Raw genomic sequence first — 16,790 nt, 5'->3', positions numbered from 1 at the left:
GTCCGTGTCAAGGGCAAGCCAATACCACGGTTGAACCTGACTAGAGCCGTTAGCCCGATCCATCCTACGAATCACAGGGAACGCTGCTGTGATGGCAGCTAAAACTGATCCTCCCCAGCTTCTGGAAGCCGTCCGCTTCCTTCATCACGGCGGGTAGGAACCACTGATCGCGTGCAGCGCCAAGCACGTCAACGGCAGCCCCCGTCCAGGTGGCACCGCCAGGGCTGAATCGTAGAAGCTTCTAAGCGTCATGCTGAAAAGGGTCGACAGGTACCGCGATCAGTATACCGGCTACCAGGGCAGCGGGACGCATCTTTGGCAACATCCCTGCACATTTTCTGGAGCCTGCGGATACGGGGGAGCGTGCGATCGTCTGTTGGCCTCCCGAATGACGTCAAGCAATGGTAGGACTATCGGTGGAAAAGCGAGACGGCGTTCTGTTCCAACGACCACTACCTTAATAGCTAAGTCCTACTTGTAGCGAGCGCGCATTGCTACCAAGGGCCATTTGCTGGATTTCATCGGCCTGGAAACACTGTCATCCATAGCCCGCCTTACATACCGACACCGTTTTTTGAAGCCGCTGTAGCCACTGAGAGGCCACAACGTAACTCGTTGTGCTGGCTGAGCCAAGTAGGCGCCATTAGAGACAGGTAGTTTTAAGGGATCCGCGCTGATCGACGAGTGTTACGGGAGTCCTGCGGTAGCCTGGATGTATGAGCGCTAGTAATTGCTGTGCTGGGATTCACTGCTCGGCTATTGGTTCGGCCTTGGTCTTCCAGCGGAATAGTGGATGGAACGGTCACTGAATTGATGGGACGCATTTGCTTGGCTATCCTGATAGTGACTTTAAGCTATATACTTGATAAACATCGGACTCGTTATAACTTTGCCGCCATAAGCCTCCCTGCCTACGAAGTAGACTGCCTGGCGGTCCCCAATAGCATGCGTGTTAGCTGGGATCGTAAAAGTCCCCTCTACTCGTCTTGGAAGTGATACATCCAGAAGACATTCAGCAGACACAGCCAGCTCTGCTCCTCCCTTGATCTCAACCTGCTTTCCGCCGACTGCCTCCAGCTCCTGTCGACTGGCAGCCAAGCAAAACTCGGGCTGCGGCTTGTGCGGATTTCCATCCAGGACGTTACCGATCTTGACATATCCGCCCAATTTCCCCGTGACACTGACTGACGACGGCATTCCAGAGGCAGGAACAAAGAAGATGTCAACGCCATCGAAATCGCCACTGGTCCGCGTGTTGAAGACGACCTGGGTGTCTGAAACCTGCTCGACCACATCCTCCGGGCTATCCAGCACCCCGCCAAACGGCCGGACGTGCTCGATAACAGCACCAGCGACGAGGACCGATCCCGTCCACACCGCCTCGCGGTACCTGTCATACACCCGGGCCCCCGACCACGTAACACGAAGCACCCGGCGGGCATCGCGCGGGCGCGCGACGCCCTCCTCAGCCTCCCGCTGGAGATCGCGACGAAAGACGACACCTTCCGCATCCCACGCCTCGACGGCGCCAAACCCCGTTCCGCCATAAAAGCGATACCTTACGCCAAACGGCTCGCCCACGCTTACCTCGACATCGTCGCCCTGCAGCACCGCCCGATCCCGCGCCCCCTCCACCAACCCCACCAGCCTCTCCCCCGTCGTCGCAAACGTCCTTCTCGCCCGCAACGCCTGCGCCACCCCCGCCCTCTCCACGCCCGCCGCCCACACCCCCGTCACCCCGCCCTTGGCCCCGAACACGGCCGTCCCGGGCACGCCGCCGCCGCAGCGCCCGCGGTGCTCGTCCGAGTTCGCGCACACCCCCATGCGCCACCCGCGCCGCACGGCGGCCCGCAGCAGCCACTCGAACACGCCCCACGCGCTGCCGACCTCGAGCAGGCGCTCCAGCCGCGGGTGGTGCCACGCGAGATTGCAGCGGCGGCCGCCGACGTGCGGGATCAGCAGGTGCTGTCCCGGTCCGCGGGCGTACGTCGCGTACAATTCGTCGAGCGGCCAGGCGCCCGGCGTGAGCTGCGCCGGGCCGTCCTCGTTCCACTCGAAGCTGCGCGCGACGTGGCCGGCGCGGGAGAGGGGGAACTCTGGCGGGTGCGTTTGCGGGTCGCCGAGGAAGACGACGTTGTGATCGCCGCCGGCGGAGGTGTTGCCGCACCATTCCGTCCCTGGGTAGATGAGGAAGGCGCCCGGGTCGTTGGCGTGGCGGATCGTGCGCAGCGTCTGCGCCCAGCGCGCGGCGGTGATGTTGAAGTCGTTGGCTGTGTAGCCGACGATGTCGAGGCCGGCGATGTGGCGCGCGTACGAGAAGTTGTAGGTGCTGGAGTTGGTGCCGACGGTGTCGTCCGAGTGGACGTGCAGGTCGGCGAAGAGCGGGCGCGGGAAGGGGAGCGTGGAGTCGGCTGTGATGTAATCCGTTGCGGTGGCGATGGTGGTGCCGGGGTGGTGTTGGTTGGAAATGGATACTGTGATGATGTAGTCTGCGTTCGTTGGTAGAGATGCCGTCGTGTTGGCAGTCGTCCATCCTTGGGCCGCGAAGGTGAGCTGCTTGTCGAAGATGGCGTCGGATGCTCCCTCTTCCTTTAGGACGATCCGAGCCTCGAGGCCATCCAGGTTGGTCGTAGCATTTCCCCACGCATCTTCCGTGTGGATGTGGATTGGGAAGGCCACCTCCGGCCTGACCACGCGGGGAGAAATAGACTTGACTTTCGCGATGGGCCCTGGTTTGATTGGAATGGCAATATCGGGCTTGATGGGCGCAAACCTCGAGGTTCCAACGGGGTCAATGTACCACCTCATCAAAAAGCTGTCCTCAACAAACGTCTGGACGCGGGTCCCCCGGGATCCCCATCGTCGATCACCGATGCGAACTACGATCTTATCACCCGGGTTCAGGAAACCATCGACCACGTCGATGAGAATTGCCTTCTGGAAAGGCCGCTCATGGCCCTTTTGGTCGAACCGGACGGAAATCGACTGGACCGTCGCAGCTTCTTGACCGGGATGGAGTGGCCCGGCGACGTACTCAGCCGATACGTAGTTGTCTCTCCTCGGATCCGTTGTTTGGAATAAAGCCCAGTCCGAGTAGAACTTGAAGGTACCTTTGATCCAAGCCCCATCGGCTAGACCGCTGGCACCGACGGTGTATTCCACAACAAGCTCGGTCCATTGGCCGGCGGTCAATGATTTGACGTTGTGTTCCAAGCTTCCAAGAAAAGGCAGGGTTTTTGTGTATTGGTATAACCCCACTGGAGCAAAGTACTGCCCTGCCAGCGCTGTTAGTTCCTCGTCGGAGAGTTGTTTCATGGCTGCAGGCCGTACTCCCCAAAGAGCTTTGACCGAAGACTGCAAAGTGACCGGCTGCCGCTCTTCTATAATGCAGGTTTGTAATGGCATCATCGAGGAAAATATGACGTGATCCTCCATGGTTCCGTTGCAAGCGTTAGCGCTTATACAAACGGCACGACCCCGCCCGTAGGACACGAGGGCACCGCGCATGACCAACGGCCAGCGTGCTCTTGCAACAAAGATGGACAATGGAATGGAAGCAAGCAGGGATCTTGAAATCAATCAAGCACACTGTTCGTGGCGGAGTCAATGGTTGTGGTAAGGTGGTCCCGTCGGGTAAGTGCGGCGTGCGGAAGTTCTGATTGGCTAGCTTTCTCGGCATTGCTGATTCCGGAAACGCTCGACTGATGCGTAACACGATTGACACTGTAAAGTGTACTGTCTAGGGTGAAACAGCCGCCCTGGGTCACGGCGAGGCCAAGTGCTACGACTCTGATGAGGGCGTTTCTGGTAACAAGGAAAGTCTCGTGTTCGATTCCTTACATAGCCAATCTGTGGCGCAGCTTTGATCTCTCCCCTACTGTCCCGGAGGAACGACAGTGACGTGTACAGGCGGCGGAGAAGTAACTGAGGAGCTGTGGCTAGGCGAAGGTAGTTAGCGGAGCTAAGCGGGTGGAGGGGACGGATTGAGGACGGTGAACGTGGTGTGTTGCTTTAGATTTTAGGCCCTACTAAGGTCACCGCGTTGCATGGGGATCGTTGGCCAAACTCAGAATTTCCTCTCATATTGGTGTATAACACCTTAACTTCAGCATCCTAATTGATGGTAGCCTTTGCTCAGGCCGATATGCCTAAGCTTTTGTTGAATTCACTTTTCTTTCGCAGCCGTAATTAATCGCAGGACTTCCAGCTGCACAAAGAATTTCCCCCACTGTTAGATTGTCGTACCCATTTGGAATGAACCTGCCCATCCCACCGTTTCCATTTGATGCCAATTCTTGTCCATCCCACCCACAAGCCCGCTCACGCCATCAAGCTACTTTCGATCTCATCTCCGGCTGTGGGCCCGATGACAGCAGCTAGAGGCCCTCTCTCCCCGCACGACTCTTTTGTTGCTTTTCCCGTTGCAGGAATTTCGCATAGAACGCCTCGAACTCCGCCTTCGTAAAAGTCGCCAGCACGGTTGGCGACGTGATAAACCGCGGCACGACCTGCTGACAGAAGCAGACCATTGCCTGAAGGTACCGGGCATCCAGCGGCACGTGGTCGTTGCGGAAGACGAGCACGCTGCCAAGGTCATCCGTTTCGTCGTCGATGCCGCCGAGACGCAAGAGCTTGGCGACCTTGTTTCGAGTGGGAGCGGGGCCGGCCCAAGCAGGGTCGCGAGGGTCTTGGAACATGACGAGGGGGTGGCCCACGCGCGTCGGGATGGCGAGTTGCTTGTAGGGGGTCGTCAAAATCGCGACATTGACCTCCTCGAAGAGCGGGAGACCGTGAGCCGCTTGCGCGCCTTGGCAGTTGATACGCACGGCTTGCCCATCTCCCCCAGGCTTTCCCAAGACTTCGTTCTTTGAACGAAGGTGGTCGACTGCGTGGCGAAAATCAGCGAGGTCGATGTCGCGGCACTGAAAGCCTTCATCGCCCACCGTGCTGTGCACAAGCACCGGACCTCTCCAGTCGAACCTTGAGTAGCCGGGTACTGTGGTTACAGCGCTTACGGCGGGGTTGGGGACGGAGCCGTCAAAGAAGAAACTGTCGCGACTGCAGACATGAACGCCGTTCGATAGCTCGCGATCCAGTGCTTGGCTGTACGTGACGTTAGGACCCTCGATAGCCCCAGGGTTGCCTTCGGGGAAAAGGTAAGGCTTGTAGTCTGGGTAGCAGTTGAACCTGTCGCCGCCTTGGATTTCAATGTCGGAGTACATCCAAACCAGGTGAGGCTCGTTCTTGTCGGGCGGGAAATGGATCGCAAGGAAATGGTCCTCACTTGGACGGGAAGTGAGGTCGAAGCTGGAGAATTTGCTGCAAAGAAGCTTGTGGGTGGGCCAGTCGGCTTTCTGACACTTCTTCGAGCAGTAGCGGCTGCAATGGCAGCGACTGCACGTCTGTTGCGATGGGTTGTTGCAAGCCTGACAAAGGCTGGCCATGTTGTCTTCGGTTGAAGTGGAGTGTGCTGGGCGAGGGAAGAGGTGGAGGTTTGTGGAAGAAGATAGCAATGGAGATGCGGGTAGAAATAGAAAGAGCCCGGCGACGAGGTGTCCAGCGCTAACCCCAAAACAGAAACCACAGTGCCCGTCGGGCAGGTTCCATCCTGGTCTTTGCTTTGACGTCATACACACACCCTAAGCAAGCGCGGTTACCAGCTGACCCTCAGGCGGGCCAACTCTGACGGCGGCTTCGTGTAGATTAAACAGCACTTCATGGCCAGACACGACTTGAGGAACAGCATAGACCGAGAAGTTCAGTGTTCAGCGCGCTTGGAAGCCATGCAGCCCGCTAGTGCCAACATAGGAATGCCCGTCTCGACCCATTCACCTTCGGCCTGCGGTGGTTGATAATGGCCTGAAGAATGTTTCCAGCGGTATGGAGCAGGCCATCCTCTCGCCCGACAGCATGGTGCGCTCAAGCCTGCTGCTACGGTTCCACATGAACTTCTCGCCCGTCGGCTTCATCCTGCACCATGTTCCCGTATACTACCTCTGCATGGTCAACGCCGACAGCAAGATGCTGGGGTAACAAGCATTAAGCGCCAAAGAGCTTCACCCACAAGCTCGGTACGCCGGCATCCGCCTCGCCTTCTGCGTCAGTTCCAGAGGACAGCGACTGCGGCAATTATTGCCACCATAAAAACATCTCATAAGAGCTTATCTGCCTCGTCGCGGTTTCTCTGCTGCAAAGATACGACTACTCCCATCTGCCCCTCCCGAAGTGTCCGGCTAATCTCAACCCTTCGCAGCTGCCACCCGACTACGCTGTGTCGCATCCGCCTCACTTCTGACGCTATCACCATTGACAAACAGCATCGATACAATCTCGCTGGTGTCCTTTCCGTTAATATTCGCCTATTCCTGCTCGTTTTTGCTGGTTATTTTTCTCGAATGATATCGCTGCTTTACCATGAGCAACGCCCGCTCCATATTGAAAGGCTCTAATGGCCTGGTCTTCCACCTCATTTGGGCATAACCTCCTTGGTCGGCGCCGTCCGTAGCTTCGCCAGCGCGAACTCATAAACAGCCAGCAATATAATACCATGGATGACTTCAATGCCGCCAGTGCCGGAAGAAGACCTCGCGGTCCAGATGAGAGGGCCAAAGAGGAAGTGGTCAGGGCGCTTTCAGTCAGGTGTAAGAGGAAAACAGCTACAGGCTCAAGCAGGTACGCGATGCGAAAGGCAGGTGATGCTTAGTTTCGGTCACCTGCAAGACCCGGACGCAAATACGCACATTTCAAACGCACACTTGTGTCCAAATATTGTGCCCATATATCCACGAAGGAATAGCCTGTCAACCTTGGCGAGCTCTGGTTTCCTGTCACCTGCCGTGGCTGGTGGACGACAACAGCTGAGCAAACGTCCACGTTGCTCCCCAAGGCCCTTCATGCGCAAGCAGCCAGGACAATACAGCAACGAGCAACACAAACGCGCCACCGTATCCAAGCAAACCGTGTCCCATTCTTCCCGGCCAATGATCACCGCAAACCACATCCAAAACACCCCCAAGCCGCTAGAACAGTACCGCACGAACCCAGTCGCCCGCCCGCACCAAAACCGCCGTCCCCGCTCCCATCACCCCCCCGCAACCCGCCCGCTCATCAACCCGATGGACGGCCCACAGGTTCTCGACACACCCCGTCCCTAAATACGACCGCGTTCCACCCCCTGGCGATCCACCCGCCTGCCGACAACATCACCACCACCTCCAGCATGGCGCCATCACTAGATATCATCGAGCCGCTCACGGACCGTACGACCTTGTTGCTGAGGTCCAATCCAGACCCGTCGAAGGGGAACACTGCGCCACGCCGCGCTTACACAGTGGGCACAACAACGGTGTGGTTCCGGCAAGGCGAAACGCAAAAGCCACCGTCTACGAAGAGCGATAACGAGAGAGAGATGGGAAATAATAGGCTAGCTAGCTTACGCGCTCGTGTACCTGGGCGACCCACCGTGAACCAGTCGGCGAGCCATGACGGCCGCAGAGAAAGGCAGCCAAGAACGCCGATGCGCTCCCGGCGGTGCTGCGGGACGTTTTGGGGACCGGGGATGGCGACGCGGAGAGCTGGAGAAAGCCTTGGCTTTGGCTGGGGTGGTGGACTGGTTCCTTCTCTCGCTGGCGGCGTACGTCGGGTGCGTGGGCAGGTCCGTAGGGACACCGCGGGGGGTGGACACGTGGGTATGTGGTTGTTGCGGGGTGCGGGTGGGCGGATGGCGAGTAGGGAGGGACGGGGATGGCTACTTACCTGCCTATCGGGCTGCGGCGGGGCGGAGGCCGATCTCATTTTTTTTTTTTTTTGGAGGGGGGCTGGTTGGTGGGAGTGGGAGGTGTGGGAAACGTTTATTGCTGTCTTTCTTTCATGGTGACGTGTACATACATCAGTTTGAGGTTTGACGATCAGGGCTTGCACGACGGCCAGAATGGGCGAGGCCGTTGTGTTGACGGCGTTCCCATATAGGGCAGATCCGACGAGCCACGGCTAGACAAGTAGCGGCCGCGTTCTATCGTTCCTTTTAGCGGCCTGGCGCTCGTGCAGCACTATGTCCATGATGGACCCAGCAGTGCGTCTGTCCCGCCGCCACAGCACGTGCCGCAGCAGGTCCTCGTACAAGTCCTCCATTTGCTTGCCGACGTGGCGAATACGGCTCTTGGAAAGAGACTGCCCCGGCACCGCCTCGAAGCACGGGAAAATGTGCCATCGGCGCCGTGTTGCTCGTGTCCATCAGCTCGGACCATGTCCCCATCAACTGATGTACTCCGCTCGGACGTTTGGCGTGCGGATCCCAAAGATTTTTCTCCCTTGTGGCCAGTGGTGCTGTGTATCTTCGTTTTCGTATTTGTAACGTCTCACGTATCTACTTGTTCGTGTGATTGCTGGAGCGCTTGGGATGGGGCAGAAGCATTTGTATGGCTTTCGCACCCTCAACCTAGGCATATTTCAGCAACGCAACCATAGGCCTCGTAATGCAAATCGATAGTGCGCTGGGTTAAGATGGAAGGTGGTAGAGATCGTCGGCGTTGAAGGTGAACGTCCTCTTGGCTACTAAATACGCTCGTGGGAAGCAGCCAATCAGAACCCCCGCACGCCGCAACGACCCGGCGATGTTCATCACGCATTTCCGACCAGTACCGACCAAGTCCCACCACTGCCTCTGCTTGCTATCATTGGAGCTGTTGCTAACGGAGTGGGTACTCTGCATAGTTATGCCTATGATAAGCTCGATGGGTCCTCGATATCCAATCGGTCCATTGGGCGGCGAGGACAGCGAAGATGACTGAGAGTAAGAAATGGCCATGTCGACGATGACACGCCACGGTGTACAAAGGATTTGGAAGGCCAACTCTTGCGACGTCATGATTGGCGCGCAGGAGACAGCTGCTGACACCAACGCTATCTCCAAGCACGGCAGCGCCACCACGGTTGGATTTGGTGATACGGGAGGCTCGCTGGGCGTGATCATCGGTCCGAAATGAAGGCTCGTCTCCTTTAACCGACGCCAGCCTGGCACCGCCAGTCGGCCGAGTTGGACTCGTATTGCTATCTAGCGCGTACGACCATTCTCACATTGGTACTAAGCCGTCGCGTATATTACCGCAAGTGGACGGCCGGCCGTATTCCAGGGCTATTTTTAGGCGTAAGGTGCTTGGCAACCAATCCTGCGGATCCAGCAGGCCCGCAAAAGAAGGAATCGCCGGTTCCGCCCAAGAATTTACAGTGGAGACGTTGGTATCAGTCATTATAAGATTACGGATGAATCGCGTCCAGAGATATCTATTCCCCAGCGCCACCTTTGCACTACCGTTCATTGATCCCTTTTTGCACTTCGATCAAACACTCTCTCTCCACACAATGGCGGCTCATAAGTTTTTGCGCGCGGCGATCGTCTCGAGCTTGTGCCTCGGCCTTGCTGCTGCTGGTCAGTTCTCTCCAACCCCTCGCATAGGCCAACGCTGATACTGACTACACCAGACGACTGCTCCGGCACCACCACCATCAGCGGCTCATCCGACGCAACATCCCTGGCCAAGGCCTGCAAGACCTACTCCGGCACCATCGCCGTCGCCACCGGCACCTCGGACGACCTAGACCTGGCCGAGATCGAGGGCAGCACCATCTCCGTCAGCAACACAAAGATCACCTCGCTCGATGGCGGCGCGTCGAACGGCGTCCTGCAAGACGTCAAGGTGTCCTCCAACAGCGACCTCAGCGACATCACCATCGAGGGCACGCACGCCAGCAACATCACCATCGGCGAGAACAGCGACGACGTCTCCATCACCTTCCCGCACCTCAAGGAAGCCGTCGACATCGAGATCGCCGACGCCGCCAAGCTCGACCTCTCCGCCCTCGAATCCCTCCCGCGCGGCGCTTTGCACATCTACGGCGGATCCCTGGAGAAGCTCGACCTGGCCGAGTTCCGCGAGGTCATGGGCGGCCTGATCCTCGAGGACATGCCGAAGCTGACGGACCTGTCCGCGCCCGAGTTCACGCGCATCATGGACGCGGGCTCGCTGACCATCAGCGGCACCGGCCTGACCAAGCTGTCGCTGCCCAAGCTGCAGCTGATTTACGACGCGCTGTGGCTCGAGGGCGACTTCGAGTCCGTCGACCTGCCCCTGCTGACGTCCATCGGCGGCGACATCTACATGAAGGGCGCCAAGAGCTTCGACTGCGACGCCTTCTCCACCCAGTTCAAGGACCTGGCTCAGGACGGCCACTCGTTCAAGTGCGTCGCGGGCGATGACGACGACGACGATTCGGACGACGCGGCGAAGCCGACGGCGAGCTCGTCGTTTGATGATGGCGCTGCGGCGTCGACGGCTCCGGCGAGTGCGTCCGGCACTGCGAAGGCGTCAGGCACGGCGAAGGCGTCGGGGTCGTCTGCGTCTGCGTCTGCGTCGGGGACCGCGGCGGCGGCGTCCGGGTCTGCTACGCCTGGGGCTTCTGGCGCCCCCGGCTCGTCGGGCGCTTCGACGTTCGGGATGGGTATGGGGATGGTCGGTGGTGTTGTCGGGCTTCTGACTTTCTGTTTGTTCTGAGCGGTCGTGCCATACCCCTAGGCGGATTCTGTACTTGTATTTACGGCTAGAAGACATGTATAGACTACCCTTACTTTAATGTATATATACGTCATCATGAACGAAAGAGAGCAATCGAAGTTGCATACAACTCCTGCCGTCCTACCGAACGCCGTCGCGTTCCTCCGCTCCAAAGTCCCATGGGTAGGTAGGTAGCCATCATTGCAAGCATGCCGTCCCTATCCGACATCCACCTGCGCCACGTATCCCTTCGGCCATCCCACCCCTAAACATCATTCTGCTGCCCGCACGCGAGGACGCAGCAGACCCATACGCTGGGATAAGTACTGTAGCGCTACGGTCCGCCCGCTATGGTATGCAGAGCTTGTCTCAGGCCAGGGTGAAGCAATCGCGTAGAGGCGTCGGGAGGGCTGGCGAGCTGGTAGTGTAAGCGGAAAGGCGGGTGAGCGGTGAGTTTGGCAGTGCTAGAACCCCGTGCTGCCGGCTTCAGCGGACATAGAATGTCGCAAGTGCGACGATGACGTAAATTTTCATCAGCTTGATCCCTTGGAACCTGGGCTGGCGTCAGTCCGGCTGGATATCGACCGCTGGCAATGTCGACTTACCAATTCGACTTGGCATTTTGTATCTCGTATGTCAAGAGGAGAACAGACACAATCAGTGCTGTGGTAAGAAATGCCCCAAAGTCCATGTCCATGTCGTCGATGCCCAATATCCATGCGAGTAGCACCGAGACCGGGACGACAAGCAATGCCGTCTGCACGCATCGCTCGAGCGTCAAGGCTATACAGAAAGCCAGCTCATCTTTCACGCCCAGCTTCAGGGCTTCTACGTCATAGCTGATGATGGGGAATATGACAAAGCCCACGAAGGTCGGCGAGATCCTGGCTTGCTGGCAAAGTCCCTGCACGCTGTTGGTCGCGAATTCGCCATGGAACCCAACGAAAAGGCCCGATATTGCAATGGCTATTAGGGAGCCAGTCATGGTGAGGACAGGTACACGTAGTTCTTCTTCGTCGTCTTCAATCAGGCCCAGCGGGAGAGAGTCTTCGTGTATTCGGCCTCCTACGGCCGTCCTTGCCAATTCCTGTTTGACCTCTCCCTTCTGTCTTCTCCTGAATTTCCTGACAGGCTCACGGAGAATGACAGAATGTGTGTTCAGTTGGAAAAGAAGCCACCACACATATAGTATGATGAGTATCACTGCAGCGCCACGTGATTGCTTGAGCACAGATTGCTCCGCCGTGGTGGTCAGGAGGCTGAAAACCGTGGGTATAGTTATGCTGATAGTCGCAAGAAGAAGGATGGAAGTGATGGCCATTGATGCGGAGCGGTTGAAATGTTGTTCAACATGATTGATGCCTCCGAAGAAAAACGCTGCCCCGGTCATGAGAAGCGCGTTGGAAAGAATGGTGCCGATCAGCGTTGCTTTCAGAACAACGATCTGCCTGGATTTCAGTAGCAGGATGGAGCTGATGAGCTGGACTGCGTTCCTGCCGCCGAGTCAATATACGACCGAAATCTCTGGACATTCATGACATACCCGGCTGTGGCGCCTATCAAACCGCCGACGAACCCACCGAAATGGAGGTTGAGCTCATCCACTGCAAAGCCTAGAGCAGCCGTGCTAGGCACAACAGCAAGAAAGTTTATGCAAAATACTGCAATGGGATTCGTGTTCATGTAGTAAAGGGCAAAGCCAACGGGCGTAGCCAAGTACAGGAGCCTGATCCAGCTGCCAAACACGACGTATTTGAACTGTGTCCACGGGGTGATGAATGGCTGGAGGCTTGCCAGAGTGGTCGAGGGTTCCATGGTGGCAATGATAGGTCCTGCATCGCCAGGGGACTTGTTCCACTGCTCTGGATGGGGTATAGGCTCGATCGCATCGGTGGTATTCTGGTAGCCAGGCCATGTATGCGAACGCGAAATGGCCTTGGGAGAGTTTGCAAGGCCATTTCCCTCACTTTTCCGATTTCCATGTTCCTTGCCGCCATCGATTGTCGCTTCCTCGTCGAGACCTTGGGTGGTGTGGAAAGGCAGCTATTCATTGCATCGTAATCGTCAGCCCCGCCCAGCATAGGCTGGTATCGCACGGTGTTTACAGTTCCGGCGCATCGTGCATCTCTTGAATTTACACTCCAGCTGGTCTGACGCGCGGACGATCTTATCGCATCTGTTCTAAAAGTCAGTGGACCTTAGGTGCTCGAGGGCTGTAGTGACTCACGCATACTTAACTCTGGTAGTTGTGTCGGCGCTGAGTTCTTAGATGAATGTCCGAGATGTGGAAAGTTCTGGCTCAAGACAAGGCTGTGAGCACCTTTAAGCCCAAAGGTGTTCGGAAGTGGCGTGTCAGGCGTGGGGGCCAGATGCTGCTAATTGGCCCAGAAGAGGGACGCAGCAAACGTTACTTACTGTGACATTCCGCGCCCGGCGGGTAGAGGGCCTATCGTATCAGGAGGACCAGCATGAAACCCTCGTTTGACTCGTCATGTCCTCGGAACATCTATGAGTACCTTTGACTAAAGTGCCCGTATCTTCCAGAGCAAGCAAGCCAGCACGCGGAAATGAAATGCAACAGCAACTTTGAAACCTCCACCTCGCCCAACAGACAGATCAACTCCATCCGCGTATAGTCGCTGTGGATGCCCGATGCGGACGTCATGATGGGGTCGGTCTGCCGGCTGGCGAGGTAAAGATCGTGAAGTTTGTCAAGAAGCCTACACGTCCCCATTGGTGTCACTTTGGTGTAATCTGCAGCCTGACGGACTGAACAAGCTTACCTAGCGCGTAATTCTGCGGCGAGGCTGAAAGCGCGTCCACAGTGGCCACCACCAGCAACTGTCGCTCCGCCACTGCGCTGCCATCAGAACCCAGCTCCAGCAGCTCGCTGGTGTACCCGGCCACCCTCTGTTACGCCAGTCAAGCACGCGTCCGCGCCTCGCTCAATATCCTCTAAATTTCGACAGTGGTGAGGCTGCATCACGTGATGCTGGGGACGCCGACGCTGCTGACCGCAGCGCAGTGGCGGGGCGCTGAACCAGGCAGCAGCGTGCGATGCGTCACAATTCTGCTCACTTCTCGCCGCTCATCCTTAATTGCCGTCCTCCAGCCTGCGCATGGTGCATGCCCACACCATCGGGCTCCCTGCGCGCTTGGGGCCCATCAACGACCTGACAAATGATCACTGTCCCGTGCACCGTCACCGTCGCAACCTCGCTGTCGGGCCCCGACTCCACGCTGCTGCCCCACCACGCCCGCCTGATCGTGGCCAAGAGCACTCATCCCGTGCTCACTGCCGTTTGTTTTCCTACCAAAACGCCCCGACGCTTGCTCGAGTCGAGTAGTACGGGTGCTCCTGCGTCATCATCGCCCACGCTGTGGTGGCCACCGGCCAATCCTATAGCCTCGTTGTTGCTGAGGCAAACACTCTGCAAGTACTCGCCTGGCTCCACCGAACCCGCGCCTTCCCTGGCAAGCAGAAACGGACAACTCCGAAGCTTCTTGCTACATATGTCTCTCGTTCACGGCGAAGAATTGCACTATAGCTTTTAGCTGTACACAGCAGACCTCCCGCTTGGTTTGAAAAGGATATGGAAGGGGATTCAGAGCCCCACATACTCTCATCCGGTGATGGAGAGGATCCAGCTCACCGCCCAGACTACGTGTCGTATTTCTGCTGGCGGATCGCACCAAAACTGAACGAGCTCCCGGAATTCGGCAATCTCCCAGAGTTCACCGCCAGCCCTGTCAGTTCAGAAGCGAACTCTTTACATATCTCTGTAGCTAATGCGCGCAGTGCCAATCATGTGACGACCAATGGAGAGATGCTATCGTAGATGTTCTAAGCTGGGCGGGAACTGATACTCGGAACGTCAGCGAAGAGTTCAGAGATTTTTACAGTAACTCCACACTGATAAAACTTTCCCCAGCTTAAGTTTGTGATGCTGATGACATGGAGTATAGACGGTCTTCTCTATTTTCGAAACGTCGAAGATTCTACTAGCAAACCAAACGGACCAATTACGTTTCAGAAAGCGTTGCTCCAGGCTATCTTCGAAATCTACGGTTCCGATCCAGCGTCCCTCCGGCAGAATGTTGACAACGCACTCCAGCGTTGGGGGTCGATAACCTGCGATACCGATTTTTGGGACGTGATCAACAATAAAAAGACGTCACACTCAGACGAGATAGTGATGCTCCAGCTAAAGATGCTACGGGACTATCTGTGCCCCAAAGTCATAGCACTGAGACAGAAGGGCGAAGGAAAGCTGCTGGGAGTTAGCCAAAGCCCACCACACTGTAAGTTGCTTGCCATCCCGGTCGCGGCCGAACTCACAGTTCTATAGACGATGATCTCGGTTAAGCATGTCGCTTCTTGCTACGCCTTCCGATGGCTAAAGGCTTGCAAAAATGTGTTGACCTTGCTTTAGGAACATACTACGAGAAGCTGCACGATATTATGAACGAAAGAGTTCCTGACGAGGCTAATCCTACGGTTTTAAACGAAGCTTCGGATCCAAAAAGTAAGATCCATCTATATGTTGGGCCTTCAGGATGCGGGAAGACTCGTCAGCTTCGTCAATTGCTTAAAAGGCAGTGGGGCCTCTATTTACTTTCTGGAAACCTGCCTTTACGGCCTGAAAGTGCTACTCCGCGGTCTTCAAGTGCTTCCCGAAGCCCAGATAGTAGTTTAACACCCGTAGCTGACACAATTCCCGAGAATTCCCACCCAGTGCTTCAAAACAAGGGACTGCTGGGCGAGTTGGATTATTAGGCTCGTCGTTCTGGGGGCTCACGCGACACACAAACATGGTATAATGACATTAAGACGATCGAAAAGCTCCCCGACAATGGATTTAGTTGTTGGACATTTGCGGATCGCCGAATCCGCCAGCTTATTGCGATTCGACTCGAAGTCTTCGGCGACTGCTATATAACCGTCTATCCTCGTTGCACTCCTGCATATTGGCTCGCTTTTCAGACGGCTTTTGAGGACCCACGCCACGACATCTTCAATGATCTGTTCCGGACAGCCAGACTTTCACATAGCAAGACGCCGCTGTCCACTGCCTGGGGAAACCTTGGCTACCATAGTAGATCTCTCACAAGTCTTCCCTACAATTTTCTCATCTGTATTGATGAAGCTCAATGCGACCTGCAACATCCGTTTTAGGGCAGACCCCCCAAGTCTTCACTTTAAACCTTCGAGTTGGGATTATTTCTTCCGTTCAGTTGCATGGTTTAAGCAGCAGCACGTGTCCTCTTCGAATTACAATTACAGAGCGATTCGCCTCATATTCAGATGATCATTTCGGGAACGGCTCTGAAATAAAATCTACTTTCGATGCCGTAAAGGCAGAAATCCAAGAGGTGCAACAATTTGTACGAGAAGATACAGAGCGGAAGAAGAGGGAACGAGAGCTTTTAAACAAATCGCTGCAGGAAGAAGATAAGGAAGCAAAAAAGAGGCGAGAAGAGTCGAAAGAGGAGGAAGAGTGGTGGCAAAACGAAAACCAGAAATGAAAAGAGATACTTTTGTTAATGTTTTCAGGGCGCGAAGAGAAGGAGTTTCTTAGTCCGGTGCAGATGCCTAAGATTCAAGAACCGCATATTTCTGCAGATCTAATCTCCATCAAGAGCGACTTCGATCTTGTTGAAGAAGACTCTCATTTCCAGGACCTTCTGATGAAAAGGATCCCGACGTGCGATATACAACTAGAGAGAATAATTACTGAGCATTCCAGGCCTCTGCGTGGCAGATATCGGTGGTCAGTCTGCTACCTGAACGAGATCAACAAAGTCATTCAACAGAGGAGGATACTAGACCAGGAAACATTCAGTAAGAAAGCCGCAGAATGCTGCCAACAAGTCCACGCTGCGGCAAAAGACGGGTTGAAGAACCGACTGAAGGACATCGACAAGAGATCCGTTCACACAGCGCTGCTTGATGAACTTTGTTGGTTGGCTATTCGCAGCGACCTACTGGGAGAAAGCAGTGTATTCAAGTCGGAGGAGAGCGCAGAGATAGTCGTGCAAGGCTTTGCGTTCGCAGAAAGGCAAGGTCCCAGAGAACTAAGAATTGTCTTAAAAGAGGGAATCGCTATAGAAGCGGCAGTCGAATACTTCGAGGTCAGAAAACGAGACGAAAAGTTTAGCAGATGCGACGAGGCTCTCCAGAATTTTCTTTACCTGGAACAAAACAACCCCAGTGCCCTTGGTAAAACCTCTGAGCTATTC

General features: G+C 56.1%; 4 protein-coding genes across 4 annotated transcripts; 1 reads left to right on the top strand and 3 right to left on the bottom strand.

Moving 5' to 3' along the window:
* Nucleotides 1-849: 849 nt before the first annotated feature.
* On the bottom strand, nt 850-3,315 carry SLS55_010200 (uncharacterized protein; the record flags this gene model as incomplete). The annotated part of the gene is made up of 1 exon (XM_066781589.1): nt 850-3,315. The coding sequence occupies one exon, from the start codon at nt 3,313-3,315 to the stop codon at nt 850-852; it is 2,466 nt and encodes an 821-aa protein (XP_066627872.1).
* Nucleotides 3,316-4,376: 1,061 nt separating this feature from the next.
* On the bottom strand, nt 4,377-5,444 carry SLS55_010199 (uncharacterized protein; the record flags this gene model as incomplete). The annotated part of the gene is made up of 1 exon (XM_066781588.1): nt 4,377-5,444. The coding sequence occupies one exon, from the start codon at nt 5,442-5,444 to the stop codon at nt 4,377-4,379; it is 1,068 nt and encodes a 355-aa protein (XP_066627871.1).
* Nucleotides 5,445-9,360: 3,916 nt separating this feature from the next.
* Nucleotides 9,361-10,550, top strand: ecm33_5 (cell wall protein Ecm33; the record flags this gene model as incomplete). The annotated part of the gene is made up of 2 exons (XM_066781587.1): nt 9,361-9,427; nt 9,481-10,550. The coding sequence occupies 2 exons, from the start codon at nt 9,361-9,363 to the stop codon at nt 10,548-10,550; spliced, it is 1,137 nt and encodes a 378-aa protein (XP_066627870.1).
* A 601-nt stretch (nt 10,551-11,151) lies between these two features.
* SLS55_010197 (uncharacterized protein) lies at nt 11,152-12,365 on the bottom strand (the record flags this gene model as incomplete). Its single annotated transcript, XM_066781586.1, has 2 exons — nt 11,152-12,043; nt 12,094-12,365. 2 exons carry the CDS (start codon nt 12,363-12,365, stop codon nt 11,152-11,154), a joined length of 1,164 nt encoding a protein of 387 aa, XP_066627869.1.
* Between the last annotated feature and the right edge of the window lie 4,425 nt (nt 12,366-16,790).

The sequence above is a fragment of the Diplodia seriata genome (genome assembly GCF_021436955.1).
Source record: "Diplodia seriata strain FDS-637 chromosome Unknown scaffold_12, whole genome shotgun sequence".
NCBI classification, from domain to species: Eukaryota; Fungi; Ascomycota; class Dothideomycetes; order Botryosphaeriales; family Botryosphaeriaceae; genus Diplodia; species Diplodia seriata.
The sequence above is the reverse complement of the archived record's forward strand: the minus strand, read 5'-3'. Positions and strand labels throughout refer to the sequence as shown.